Source organism: Jaculus jaculus, chromosome 10 (assembly GCF_020740685.1).
Source record: "Jaculus jaculus isolate mJacJac1 chromosome 10, mJacJac1.mat.Y.cur, whole genome shotgun sequence".
In the NCBI taxonomy this organism is placed as follows: Eukaryota; Metazoa; Chordata; class Mammalia; order Rodentia; family Dipodidae; genus Jaculus; species Jaculus jaculus.
In genome coordinates this window covers 55763384-55778913 of record NC_059111.1, presented here as the reverse complement: position 1 = coordinate 55778913, position 15530 = coordinate 55763384, and the positions used below count along the sequence as shown (strand labels likewise).

Sequence of the window (15530 nt, the reverse complement as noted above, 5' to 3'; positions counted from 1 at the left end):
TGCATCTCTTCCTAATTCTACAGGAAGTAATGTCATATTGGTAGCTTTAAGCTGATTATATGGGAATGTTTACCCTAAAGTGTTGGCACAACAATCAGTATTTCTTTCTCCATCTCCTTTCTGCAAAAGCTAGCTGTTAACAATATCAAGCACACAACTGTAATTCCATATTCACCATCATTTTTGTTGTTTTATGTAGACAAAGTTCATTTACCAATTTGTCTACTCTACCATTTTGCACCTTAGGTGTGCTTCTTTTATACTATCTATCTTGAATGGTAGCGGGCCTTATTTGCTGTTCTCCCACTAGTATTAAAATACAGCTACCTAAGGTTAAAAAATTATGCACTCATCCCCACACTTGGGGCTTGCAGTGGTATTAGTTCCTATTCTGTTTTTGGATTTTTGAGGTAGGGTCTCACTCTGGTCCAGGCTGTCCTGGCATTAACTATATAGTCTCAGGGTGGCCTTGAACTCACGCAATCCTCCTACCTCTGCTTCCCGAGTGCTGGGATTAAAGGCATGCACCACCATGCCTGGCCTTAATTCCTATTCTTATTCCTCTTATTTTCAGCTCTTTACATGTTTTTATGAAAGTGCTGCATGAAATTTAAAAAAAACTTGCATTTTACATTCCATTAAAAATTTTTTACAACAAAAGGCTGTTGAGTTATCCTTACTGGCACCAGAAATCTCCTCAAACAGGATTTGAAGCATCTACTCATATAGATATGCAACTTTTTGTAGCTATCATAATCAGTATGTTTAGATATTTGAACAGAAGCTTTTTATATATAGGAAATTATTTATATTTGTAAGCTTATTCTGCAGTCTTTATCCCAAATATATTTGTGTTGTTGTAATACTTCTGTTAATTTCCTTGAGATTTCCATGCATCTCTCAACAATAATAATGCTAAATTTTGAAAAAGGAGGTTGGGGTAAAACAAGATGGCAAAAAAGGGAAAGTTACAAATTCAATGGAAGTGAATATTTCTCTTATACACTCTGCTTTCCCTAAGTTGCTAAAATAATATAATTTTACAAAATAGACACCTATGTGTTTAGGCAAACATTACTTTAAATAAACAAATAAAATTACTCACAAGAAATAAATTTTCATATATATAAATTAAAAATATAGATTATATCTGGGTGTGGTAGTGCATGCCTTTTATCCCAGTATTTGGAGGCAGAGACAGGAGAAAATCTGTGCCACTCTGAGACTACACAGTGAATTCCAGGTCAGCCTGGGCTAGAGAGAGACTCTACCTAGAAAACCAAAAATAAAAAATCATATATATATATATATATATGACAAAAGAATTCCTCATTTTAATCCTAAAACTTTGCCTGATGTTTTTGTTATCATTGTTAATGCACATTAATTGTATAAATTGATGTACTTCACTGAGAAACTCCTATAGCATGCTTTGATCAGGACTTAGGTGGAGGAAGTAGGTCACTATGTGGGTGCATATTCCTGGAGGTTGTATCTTGTCCTTGAGCCCTTTTACTTTCCTGGTTTCCTGATCACCATAAGGTGAGCAGCCTCATTTACCACATTCTCATGCAATACTGTTCCATCTCACCACACTACTAAAAGTAATGGATCCAGCTAACAATGTACTGACTGAAACCTATTAAACTGTGAACCAAAATAAGCCACCTTCTTTAAATTATTCTCTAGATCAAGTCTTTTGTCACAGTTAGTTATAAAAAGCTAGATAACACAACTTTTGTGTGACCTTATTAAGCAGTATCTTCCCTTAGTTGTTGACTTATTGTGCAGTACTGAGTTCAATTTCAACTAGAATTTACAGTGTTGTTACCCTGTGGCTTCTTTGCTATAAGTGGGTTATGACACATGTAACTACTTCAGAGTCTAAGAGACCTGCTTTTTCTAGAGGCCTGGGAAAAGTAGTCTTCCTTTGGTGGGTCTAAAGGTATTATATATACAGAAAAAAAAATCAACTGTACTTTGTGATTATTCCTCAGCAATGTATAGTCTGAACATGGTATACGTGGACCATTTGTGTGGATGCCTGTTGTAGATGCAGTGTCTACAATATTTGTGTTATTTCTCTCTCTCTCTATCTACTGTTGCTATAAGAATGAGCATCCAGGAATTCCATATATGGGTCTTGAGCTCCCTCAGCCATGTCTACTTGGAGCTAGAATATAGAAGCTGTGGACTTCTGTATTCTATATTCTCTAAGTTTCTATCAAGATTGAAATTGCATTGAGTTTTAGATACGCTAATATATGATTTCCTTTAGCTAGTCTGCAATAAAATATCCAGCAAATGTGCTCAAAACAGAGAAAATGGAAAACAACAACAAAAACAATGAGTATAAGCAAACAAGATAAAAATACAAAGTAAAAACAAAGAAAGTCAACAACAAACACAATCTCCCAATCAACAGAAATGATGGAGGGCAAGTTATACCAGATAAATTAAAAAGCTATATGATAATAACAAAATAAAATCTGAAAAGAACACAAAAAAGAAGAAAAAAAGAACAAAAAGTTAAATATTAAAAAAGAAAGGAAAAGCACGAGAAAGGCAAGAATTGAAACTTTTTGAGGAGAATGTATGTAGTATGTGTGGTGTTAGTGTACCTGTATGCATGCATGAGGAAGCTAGAGGAAGATGTCAGGTGTCCTTTTCTATTTTCTTCTGCTTTATTTCCCTGAGACAGTCTCTCACTGAAATTGGTGTTCCCTAACATTTAGGTATACTAGTTGACCAGAGATCCCTCGTAATCTTCCTATCTTGGTCCCCCTCAGTGCATTATAGTCATGTATGGATAAGCCCATCTTTTACATAATGGCTATGAATGGAACCACTGAGCCATCTTCCTAGTCCTAGAAAGTGAATTTTTTTTTTTTTAAATGAAAAGGCGTAGTAGATACAAAAGCAAGGGTACAGAATACTGGGGGTGAAATGGTATAAGTGAGATCAGGGAGAAGATGGAAATGAGGAGGGGATGGGAGAAGGGTCAATCAAAATTTAAGATGTCACAGCCGGGCGTGGTGGTACACGCCTTTAATCCCAGCATTCAGGAGGCAGAGGTAGGAGGATCGCCAAGAGTTCAAGGACACCTGACACTACATAATGAATTCCAGGTCACCCTGAGCCAGAGTGAGACCCTAACTCAAAAAACAAATTTAAGATGTCACAAATACACCATATGGAAACCTACTTCATTGCTAGCTAATAGGACAGGATAAAAAGGGGGAGTTTGGGCAGTTATATTCTGGGGAGGAGAGTATGTTGTACCTAGAAGCCACAGATTGTTATTAGAAAACTTTCAGTACCAGGGGTGGGATACTTTCCAGGGAGTTGTTGGCTAGGGAGGTTCCTGATGCTCCCAAAATATTGCAGGTTATACCCAAGGCTCTTGGTTGCCCACCAAACTAGATATTAAGATCCTATTGTTGAAAACTCCACACGTTTTGGCACATGTCACTGAGAAATCAAGCTGGAGCTGAGCTGGAACCTTCCTTCCTGTTGATTAGCTGTCATAAAGTTGGAAAAACCCTATGTAGCCTGTTGGGGAAGAAAAGTCATTGCTGGTCTTAACCAGAAGTGGATGTAAAAGCTTTAAGTCCCGTTCCATGGGAAGCAATTTCTGCCTAGTACTGAAAACATAATAAATAGCCTCTGGCTGGGGAGGTCATAAAACCTAGGGGGAACTGCTACTGTAATTTGGCTAATTGGATATATTATGTCTACCAAACTGATCTCTAAAAACTTACGTTTATGCCCACGTATAAATATTACTCTCACTTTTGGTTAAAGAAGCTTCCCTCTTCAGATGGTGGTGATCGTTGGGTAGACTCAACACTCACCAGAGTGCTAAGAAGTGACAATGGAGTGTTCAGCATTAACTGAGACATCTCTATCACACCCTCCAAGGCTCAAGGACCACTGAAGGAGAAGTGGCAGAAAGAATGTAAGAGCCAAAGGAAAGGGGAGGAGTGCTTTGCTATGCTATTTTCTAGACACAAATTGGCCTTGATTTTCATGATCTCATAGTGGCTGATGCTCCCTATACAAGAATCTGCATAACAGGAGGGAAAAACATGAGAACATCAAAAATAGAAAATAGACCAGTTAGAAAGAGGAAGGGATTCAGTGGAGGGGTACTTAGGTGGGAGAAAAGGAGGGGTTATAGGATGGGGATTTTGATCATGGTATATTGTCTGTATTTATGGAACTTGTCAATAAAGGTAAAAAAGTACAACAGGGACTAGTTAGAAAAAGGGGTTCAGTGAATGAGGATGGGTTTGGGAGAAAAGAAGATAACAGAGGGAATATAGTCAAAATGCATTATGTAAATGAAGGAAAATTATAAATGGAAAGGTTTTCTTTTTGGTTGAAAAAAAGAGAAGACAAGAAGGGAGGAAACACACACGCACAAAATATAAATAAATAAAATTCTTACATTAAAATTAATGTTTTCTTTAGTAAGAAAATCAGCAGTGTGGATAAAAGTAGATGTTCACAATCTCTGCAGAGCTTCTTTCCATGTCATCTTAGAAAACTGCCTCTTGGAGAAAGCAAAAGCTGAGGCCTTTTCAGTCCTTTCTTCTTTCCTTTCTGTTCCTAGGCAGGTTATTATACCCATCAGGAATCCCTCTCATCTACCTTGCTCTTGAGTATGAGCTAGGGCAGAACACAGAGCTGATCCATTAGACTTATTTCCAAGACACTGGCTCCCCACACTCCCAGCGTGGAAGATGACAGCTGCTGCAGTGTAGCAGAGCCTCTGCACGATTTGTGATGCCCACTCAGTGGGTAGTGAGAAGTTATGGGCTTTGAAACTGTCAGCAGCAGGTCTGGAGAGAGCAATGGAACACCTAAACTCAACCGCCATGGATGCTGGTATTTCACGATGGCTGCTGTAAGAATTGGATGGCAGTCTTAAAGGGGAAATATCTACAGTTCTCTCACATGTCACAGACTGGTTTCCCTTTGAATAGACTTTTCAGTGGGTTTGTTCACAGCCTCTCTTGGAGAACCAAACTAGGTCTCAAAGTGGGCACTGGTGAAGTCAGTGTAGCCATGTTTGCTGCCAGTTAATGGAGACAGGGAAATGCAGGGGATGTTGATACTCAGAGTAGCATGTACAGACAAGACCTTCTCAAGATAGTTCTCTGAATATGTGCTGGAACATACAGAGAAATTCTCCAGCCTCACTATCTGTGTAGATTTGACTTCTGCACAGGTCTGAGTCCTTGTCAACTATTTTCACTAGTCTCTTACCTTTCCGTGCAGGTGAGCTCTTACTCTGTGTTCCACTAGCAAAATCTCTGGGTTTCTCCAAGTCTGTGTGCATGCTACTGAACTTCAGTGCTTTCCCACTGCCACTTCCCTCTAAGAGTAGGTGCTCCCAAAGTTATTTTCATTGCTACTGTTGTCATTGTTGCTTGTGGTGATAGAAATCTAACCCAGTGTATTGGCCAAAGCAAGTGCTCTACCTCCAAGCTAAATCCACAGGCAGAGACTTGCTATGTAGCCTAGGCTGGCCTCCAACTTGTCATCTGTCTATCTTTTCCAGAGTGCTGGGATTACAGACACTACCATGCCTTACTTCTGTAGTATTTTGATTCTTTCTGTTAGACAGTGGGTGAGTGCTGAGTACCTCCCATCTGCCATCTTGTAGCTCTACATTTTTAATAAAGAGGCTAATTCAGAAACAGGGAAGTACTAATGGATATACAATATTTTAAAAATATTTTTTGTTCATTTTTATTTATTTGAGAGTGACAGATAGAGATAGATAGATGAGAGAGAGAAAGAGAGAGAGGGAGGGAGAGAGAGAGGGAGAGAATGGATGCGCCAGGGCCTCCAGCCACTGCAAATGAACTATAGACACATGCGTCCCCTTGTGCATCTGGCTAATGTGGGTCCTGGGGAATCGAGCCTCAAACCGGGGTCCTTAGGCTTCACAGGCAAATACTTAACCACTAAGCCATCTCTCCAGCCCACAATATATATTTTTTTAATCAGCTAAATGATGTCTGGACAATGACTTTCCAAAGGCAAGAAGTAGTGTCAAATGAAATAAATTCTAACAACTGGTAAATACCTTCTGTTCAAGGGTACGTTGATACTTCTGTTTCACTCTCTTGCACTTGGTGAACCAGCTGTTCTCATCCATGATGAAAGGTGGCCCCATGTTCTCTGGAGTGCTGCTCTCACTGTCACTGCTTCCCCAAGTCCTCAGCTCCTCCTCGTCACTGCTGATACTGTCAGAACTGGGGAGATTAAAGGTAAAAGTGAAATAATATTCTCAAACTTAATTCCTAAAATTAGCACTCCTGTATTTGTAAGCTATTGGTGAGAAAACTTAAAACATTTGACAGTAAAGATATAATTATAGGCATAGTATAAGGACTTGAGTTTCTTGAAATTTAACAAAAAAAGAATGCTAAAAAAACAAGCCTAGATATGCTATGGTTAACATGAGACTTAAAGAGATCTAAGGAATTAACATGAGACTAGGAGAACATCCATAGGAGAAAGAAAAGATTTCCAGGGAAGAGAATGGAAAACTCCAGATGTACTGGTAAGAGTAGTACATACTAATGGCTGTAGATGCAAGACAGGACAGAGTTCAAGGGTCAGCTCAGCTTTGCCAAAGAGAATATAACAGTTTTAGAAGGAGCAGTCACTCCTCAGCATTTCTTATTATCAGAAGGAGAACATCCATCACAATCCATATTTAAAATCCTATGACATTTATATAGAATAAAGTGAAAAAATGATAGGAGAAAGCAAGTAGAAAGGAAAGTCAACAAAAATGATTATCTGATTGAGGGCTTGAAATAGTAACAATGATTTCTACTTTTTGAATTTTAAATAATCATTGACAGACCTACAGTGGACACATTATATGCTAACATGCCAAAAACCAAAATGACTAGAGTTTAAGCAGTATAAGATCCTCACTATCTGGATGGACAGTATAGATTTTTACTTTATATAGCACATTTTAAGTCTGCCTATTAAAACTAATGGCATAACAGCAAAAGTAATACGGATTAAATAACTTGTAAACTAGAAGAGGAATAAAATGTAGCAAAGAGGAGAAATCAGTCCACCCCCACAGAAGGCAAGACTAGCAAAAGAAATGCAAAAAAGGCAGAACGTAGAATTAACATCCAAAAATGCAGCAGTATATATCAGAGCAAATAAATATATATAAATATAAATATATAAATATAATTATAATATATAATAATATATTATATTAATAATATATTAATAATTAATAATATATAATAAATAGAAATATAAATATATAAGTATAAATAAATAAATAAATAGCAATAAATATCTCAAGCACTTCAGTTAACTGGCAAAGCATATCAATAATTAAAAATTTGAGGTCACTCAGACTACTGCCTTCCCCTGCTATCTTAGATGCACTATGCTTTCTCTGCCATGAAGAAGCTTTTTTAAAAATTTTTTTGTTTATTATTTATTTATTTGAGAGTGATAGACAGAGAAAGAGGGAGAGAGAGAATGGGGGTGCCAGGGCTTCTAACCACTGCAAACGAACTCCAGACGCGTGCGACCCCTTGTGCATCTGGCTAACGTGGGACCTGGGGAATTGAGCCTCGAGCCCCGGGTCCTTAGGCTTCACAGGCAAGCGCTTAACCTCTAAGCCATCTCTCCAGCCCTGAAGCAGCTTTTCATGGAATCTGTTTCCCTGAAATAAATCTTTTCCTCCCAAAATATGCCTCTGGTCAGGTGTTTCATCCCAGCAATAAGGAGGTAACTGCAACTTCAAGTATTTACTATTTACTACACTTTAAATAAACTGAAATTAGAATTTACTAGCTACCATCAATAGATTTAGAGCTTGGTACAGTGGCACATGCCTATAACCCAGCACTTATGAGGTAAAGGCAGGAGGATCAGGAGTTTGAGGTCAGCTTGGGCTACATCAAACCCTATCTTGAAAATCCAAAAAGCAAATGTGAACATAATGATAATGATAATAGAATTGGAGTGAAAGCTGATGGTGCGGTCCTATAAATCCCAGCTACAGGAAAGATTAATGAATGAGGATTTCAAATTCAAAGTCCACCTGAGTTGAGGGTCAGCCTGGACAACTTAGAAGCTTCCACTTTTGTTAGAAAGCTAGGCACTGAGACCAAAGACATTAAAGACATAGCAATAAAGGGTTGAAGAGATGGCTTAGCAATTAAGGCATTTGCCTGCAAAGCCTAAGGACACAGGTTCAATTTCTTAGTACCCACATAAGCCAGCTGCACGAGGTGGCGCATGCATCTGAAGTTCACTTGTAGTGGCTAGAGGATCTGAGGATTCTGCCCATTCTCTTTCTCTGTCTGCTTACAGTACTCTGTAATTTGATACAAATAAAAACTTGTCAAATAGAGTTTTTTTTGTGTGTTTGGGCTTTGCTCAATACCAGAAAAGAAAAAATTCAAATTTAATATCATTTTAAAAGGCATACTTAAGCATAAAGGCACAGATAGGTGAAAGTTCTATCTACTTATGTTCCATAAATCCTTTGCATGTTTTTCTTGCATGCTATTGTATCTAATATGGGGGGAGGCAATTGCTATATATTACAATTACTGTCAAACTATTTTCTTACATATTAATGTCTTTGGACTGAAATACAATGTAGTTTTTTAAAAAGGTAAGAAAACTACTAGCCACTAGAAAATTGATAGGACTTTACTGATATCAAACAAAACATTAAGAATAAACTTTGAGGAATAAAAGTATGATTACATACTTATGATTTGACATACTTAATAAAAGTAGATCAAAACAAATTAGGAATTCTAACTGTTGAGTACATCTGACAAATTAGCTTCAAAATAGAAAGAAAAAATAAAACCATAAAAGAAAAAACTAGGGCTGGAGAGATGGCTTAGTGGTTAAGCGCTTGCCTGTGAAGCCTAAGGACCCCGGTTCGAGGCTCGGTTCCCCAGATCCCACGTTAGCCAGATGCACAAGGGGGTGCACGCGTCTGGAGTTCGTTTGCAGAGGCTGGAAGCCCTGGCGCGCCCATTCTCTCTCTCTCCCTCTATCTGTCTTTCTCTCTGTGTCTGTCGCTCTCAAATAAATAAATAAAAATTAAAAAAAAAAAAACTAACAAACGTCATGGTGAAAAAGTTTAATGTATCAGTTTTGTAATTTAAAAGATCAAGCATATATCAGTGAAAAAGGATAAGAATATTACAAATATTAGTATCACCAGTGATAAGATCAATCTAGTAAGTACAGTAAAGAATCCCCGTAAAACTGACTAGAATCTACACTTGGTCACAAATTTCATTCAATAACCACGACAGTAATAAAAAGCTTTGAAAATATCTGAAAAAATTACACTTCAAACTACCCTAGATAAAATTTAAACAATACAAATATATCCATGAACATCTCCACAGAATTATAAACTATAATAATATATTATAAACTATAATGATCAAAAATTTATTAGACTTTCACATGATAAAGTAGGGCTTCAGGAAATATTTATGCCCTATATATTTATAACACAAAATCATTTATTTATTAGAGAAGAGCGAGAGAGAGGGAATATGAATATATATGTAAGGGCAGACCAGGACCTCTCCACTACAGATGAACTCCAGACACATATACCACTTTGGGCATCTGGTTTTATGTGGGTATTAGAGAACTGAACCTGGGAAGTCAGGCTTTGCAAGCAAGTGCCTTTAACTACTAAGCCACCTCTCCAGTCTTCATTCTACTTTTTTTTTGTTGCATGTATCGTATGGGTGCTGTAATATATCTGTAGTGTATATGAGAGTGGCATATGCACATATGTGCAAATGCACACATCCCATTCACACATGGAAAGTGGCAAGAGGAGAATACCATGGATAATCACTAAATCCAGTAGTCTTTTCATCTTACGTAGCTTTGGCAATGAGATACTAAGCTGACTTATAAGAGCAGTTTTTTTTTGTTTTTTTTTTTTAATGGGGGAGGCAGGGATTCAATCTTAAGTAGTTCAAGATAAAATGAAGGAAAAAATATGGAAGACATATTTGTAATAAAAGAAAAGAGAATAGAGAAATAGCTAGAAATAAGTAAGGTATAAAAAATTAATGTGATTATAAGCTGATGTGACATTTTGGTATTAGTTTCTGAAGAGCTGAACATGTGAGTGGCTTATAAGGCTCTGTACTTGGGAGGCAGGAGGGCTTCACACACTCACACATGCATGCATGCACAAACATTCTGGCATTTAATTCCCATAGTCCTTGTTATTTCCTAAATAAGTAGAACAATAAGGTTAAAGGATTTGGCCTTTTGTCCTTGGCTCCTGAAGCAGCTTTGGAACAGCTTCAGAGCAGTTAAGATGAAAGGCAGTCTTCTTATAATATTGGAGTATCTGAAGGCTCAGAAAGCAAAATCCACTCATATTCTCTCTTCTTTCCTTCCCTCTCTCTTCTCTTTCAGCATTGCCTCTTCCCCTTCACTTATTATACAAACTAGGATTTCCTTGTCCTCAAGGTAGGTCATGGAAACTATAGAGTTATACCATTTACTACTCTTGCCTTTTGTCTTTTAATAGGCCATAAAGCAATTCTAAGTCCTACCTTGTCTATACTATCTGATAGTTTGTGAGATACTACAACAAATTAAACTGTAATAAAGGTAAGGTTAGGCTAACCCCAACTTGAGTCTATTCATTAGATGGCATATAGACCCTGACTTGCAACCGGTGACTAAAGTGAAGGCAGTCTTGCATGACTGACACTATCTCAAGGTAGACAGCATAAGAAGTAGGTTGAATTAGAAGATATCCTTTAGCTAGCTCCGACTGCAGATCTACATGCTTGCCTGCTGGTGGGAAGAAGTACCCACATAGTTCAGATCATAAGAAATGGCCTATGTGGTAAGAGAAACCAAGATTGAGCTCTCACTAGTCTTTTGCTAAAAGAGGGGTTACATACATCAAATTATCCCTAAATTAATAAAGCTTATCCCATTTAAACTATGCTGACTTCACTTTCCATTGGGGAATCTGTTCTTTTACAGAAGGTAGCAAGACCCAAGGAGATAAACTACACCTCACACTTCAGCCAAGCCACAGTGAATCCACAGAGGAATAGGGGATATGAGCAAGAGTGCTGCTTCCATGGTGAAACTGATGATCTGTGCCAGGGCTAAGGAGACAGACCCTGAGGACACTCAACACCTACCAAAGCAGAAATCCAGAGACTCTTAAGAGGCTATCATTGAAGTAGACTTAAAACTCATCCACCACGACTCAAGGAATTTTGTGGAAGAGGGGGCGGAAAGATTCTAAAAGCCACAGGTTGAGACATCATGCCCAGAGGCATTCTCTGTCCCCCTAAGCTGACTGCTGCTCCCATAACACATAACCCACAACCTTTGGGGAATACCTGCAACCCCACTGAATAGGGTCCCCAGTAGAATGGGGGAAGGAACAAGAGAAATGATGTATCCATACAAATGCTAATAATTAATTAATTAAAAAAGAGAAACCATGCTTGATTGTCCAGTATGTCCTCAGAGCTGTAATAGCTGAGAAGATCTAGAAAAGGGGTAATTAATGAGACTGATCAATTGCTGGAGCAGATACTAATGAAGAGAGTGGATGGGGTGGGGTGTGTAAGTCAAAGGACTAGCCTTAAACCAAAAATGATGAGTTTGCCCTCCCAAAGGGAGGGGTGAAGTACTTAGGATTCTAAGTAGAGGAAGGACAATTCAGGGGCACACTTAATCATTTACACTCTCTGAAATTTTGAATATAGAAATTTGTCTCTTTAGGAAATAATCATACTTAAAGATAGTTTTAAGAATGCTTATTGTATCATTATGTTTAAAAATGAAAACTGAAGCCATGTTTGGGGCATAAGCCTGTAATCTCACTACTTAGGAGACTGAAGCAGAATGATTTTGAGGCCAGCCTGGGCTGCACATCAAGTTCTCAGCCACCCTGGATAACATAAGGAGAATGCCTTGGATTTTAAATTAGTTTCTTTTCTTGTTGTGATGACAAAATACATGATGAAAAGAGCTTCAGGAAGAAATGGTTTATTTTGGCTTACAATTTCAGGGGTCCAGTACATTATAGTAACAGCAGGAGGTCAGCTGGTCATATTGTATCCATAGTTAGTAAGCAGACAACAAACATAAAGTAGAGCCAGGCTATCAAACCTCAAGGTCCACCTCCAGTGATCCATTTCCTCCACTAAGGCTCTACCTCTACAGCTTTCCCTAACCTAGCCTCTAAAGATTCTACAACCTTCCCAAACAGTGCCACTAGGTGGGACCAAGTATTAAAAACACTTGAGCCTATGGGGAACATTGTACATTCAAACCCCGATAATATCACAAAAGACTAATAATGATAACCTATTAGAAATTTAAGGTTTAGAATGCATTTAAAAATGCTGTGTGGCGCAAGCTGGTTCTGAACTTAAGATCATTTTGTTTCAATGTGCCATATGCTGGAATTATAGGCATATACCATTATTCTCCTTGAAATAAAAATATTTAAAATGGGCTGGAGAGATGGCTTAGCAGTTAAGGTGCTTGCCTATGAAGCTTAAGGACCAAGGTTCAACTCCCCAGTACCCACCTAAGCCAGATGGACAAGGTGGCACATGCATCTGGAGTTTGTTTGCAGTGGTCACAGGACCTAGTGTGCCCATTCTCTCTGTCGTCTATCTGCCTCTTTCACTGACTCTCTCTCTCTTAAATAAATAAATAAATGCATAAAATGCCTAAATTTATATCAAGCAGTTAATTGGAAACAACTATTTCTCACTAGTATAGAACAAAAAACACTGTTGATTTTTGGTGTGTGTGTATGATGTATATGAGTTTGAGTGCAGGCACACAAGTGCTATGGGGCACATGTATTGCTCAGAGGACAACTTTCAGGTGTCTGTCTTCATCTTTCACCTTGCTTGAGACAAGGTATCTAACGCTACAGATGTTCCTATAAGTAACCTTAATATACTCGGAGGTTCACCCAGCTAGACGTGCGCAGAATCATCTCTAATCTGTCATTGGTGCCCACTTGAGGTGAAGTGTTGTTTGTTCACATCTCCCCAGGAACAGTCACAGAGCACTACTGACATATATATACATACATATATACATATATGTGTGTGTGTGTGTGTGTGTGTGTGTGTGTGTAGATAATCATGCTATTCATGAGATCAATATTTGCAAACAAAACATGGAAGCAGCTACAGATGTCATTTAATTTTCAATACATATGAAATTCTGGAAGACCCAGAGCTCTCACATAATACACAAAATGAATTAGCAGAATTTTTATAAACATACCCTTTTTAAGAGTCAATAAGTATATCACTGAATTTGCATATAATAAGCAAAAATATTTAACAAAAACAAAGCAAAGTTTATTTCTAGAAGGGCAGAAAATAATCTTTATAATGCTTGTGAAATAGAAAAGAATTTAGTGAAATAGTTTTGAAATCTCAAGAAGTTATTTCAGATATATTATTGTTTCTATTGTTTCATAATAACTATAACAATTTAACTACATGTTTGTACTATAAACTACTTAATATGATTGGAGTTATTTAAAAATTGTGAATTTTCATAATTATAAGCATTGAAGTTGGAGTTGTAGTCACTAATAATTTCTGATATGATACTGAAACAAATATTGTACACAAATTTTAAATTACACAAAAAATGTCAAAAACATTCAATTACAATTAAGACTGTAGTAAATGTTTCAAAATGCCAAGTACCTCTGTTCAAACTTCAAATATGGTGTATAGTCAATCACTGCAGGGAAGATGCCATCCAATCCTTCTCCCTTTAGACAGAAGCTATGAAAGTAAACAATAAATAGTCCATATTAGTATATAAATAGTAAACTAAAGTATTATAAACAACCTCTTGCTAGAGACATTTCTTTCTTCCAACTACAAGGGATGATTTTTTTTGTATGCAATTTAATTGTTACTTGTTACATGTAACAATAACCTCAAAATATTTTATTTTTAATACCAATGATAAAGCATTGTACAAATTAGTACACTATTTACTACACAATGTTTCATGAGCAAAAGTATAATGTACTGAGAAATCAATTTAAGTCCCCTTTTCTTACTTGACAATATAGAGATTTGTTTTTCATATTTAGATGCAAATTCTGTGATGATACCATATATCCCCTAAAAGATCATACTGAATAGGTTAAGACTGGGATCTTAGACTTCCAAATGATACTAAACACCCATTACTCTCCAGATGATCTCTTTCTTGTGAGATCATGTGACCAAGGAAAAGATTCAGTGACATGTCAAAAGTTATACTGCCAGTCTTACAATGCTAATAAAACAAATCTATGACAGAGAGGTGACTATTTCAGGGGGAAATATGACCTATGAACTCCTACCTTTTGGTTTTCTTTGTAAGTTAGTCTAAAATACTAATTTCAATATATAATATATACATATCCTATTCTAGATTCAAACAAATACAAAATTAAAGTGGCATCACTTAACATGAGCTATCTTTTATTTGCAGAAACATTACTATATACTTTAAGATACTCACTTTCACTTGAAAACTGTGCAATTAGTTATATTAAACAAATATTTTAATAATCTTTTGTTAAATATTAAGTTAACATCCTTATGCAGGTCAAAAAGACAACCTTCTACTCAGGGACAGGGAGTCATTCTCTTCAGTGGTGATGTTACTGGCAAACTACTCATGCTACAGTAAATAAACCACAACCAAGAATCATGTAAACAACCCTAACTAAACTCAGTGAGTCATACACAAAAAGACATGAAAATAGAAGGAGGACTACTTAGAAAGAAGAGGTTTAGCAAGGGACGGGACAAGACAAAATAATGGGGGCTGAATATTATCAAAATGCATTACATACATGCATGAAATTATTAAAAAATTAAATTACAAAAGACAATCATATTGTACATACCATGTTCATTGTAAAAAATAAAACAATTAGCTCAATAGTAGTTTGTTAAATCATAAACAGGAGAAATACCAACTTATAGAATGATAAACATTCAGAATGATAAACTTACAGAATGATAAAAATTTTGAAAAAAAGTGATTTACCAGAAAAAGATAACCTCAGTAAAAACTGCAGTATTCTTCTCAAGATCATTTAAGTCTCACTTTGTTAATTTGCTTGAATTTTCAAATATTATATATGTTAATAAAAATACTTCCTATATTATTGCCTTTGAATTTACTTAAAAGCAAACCTTTTGTTATAACAAAATTTGTGATCAGTTACAGAAATGCAAAATGATGTGTCCATATATCTAGAAAGAAACTTACAATAACCATTTTAGTTTTTGTCATTCTGAAACCAATTATTTTTGTTGATAATAAAAGTATATATTGATACAGGATTTTGGCATTCAAGATGGGTCCCCCAAGTTTATGAACCCTGATTTTGGGTTCTATAGTATCTTTAACAATATAATAAATAATAATAATAAAGATGGACT

At 36.6% G+C, this 15530-nt stretch overlaps 1 protein-coding gene across 6 annotated transcripts in view; it reads right to left on the bottom strand.

The window, feature by feature from the left end:
• Positions 1-15530, bottom strand: part of Rundc3b (RUN domain containing 3B) — a 146839-nt gene that overhangs the window by 47189 nt on the left and 84120 nt on the right. For all 6 annotated transcript variants that reach the window (XM_045160433.1, XM_045160432.1, XM_045160435.1 and 3 more), the window contains exons 6-7: positions 13785-13865; positions 6098-6266 (exon numbers count right to left, since the gene is read on the bottom strand). In XM_045160433.1, coding sequence (XP_045016368.1) covers positions 6098-6266; positions 13785-13865 — 250 coding nt within the window. The remainder of the gene's footprint in view (positions 1-6097; positions 6267-13784; positions 13866-15530) is intronic.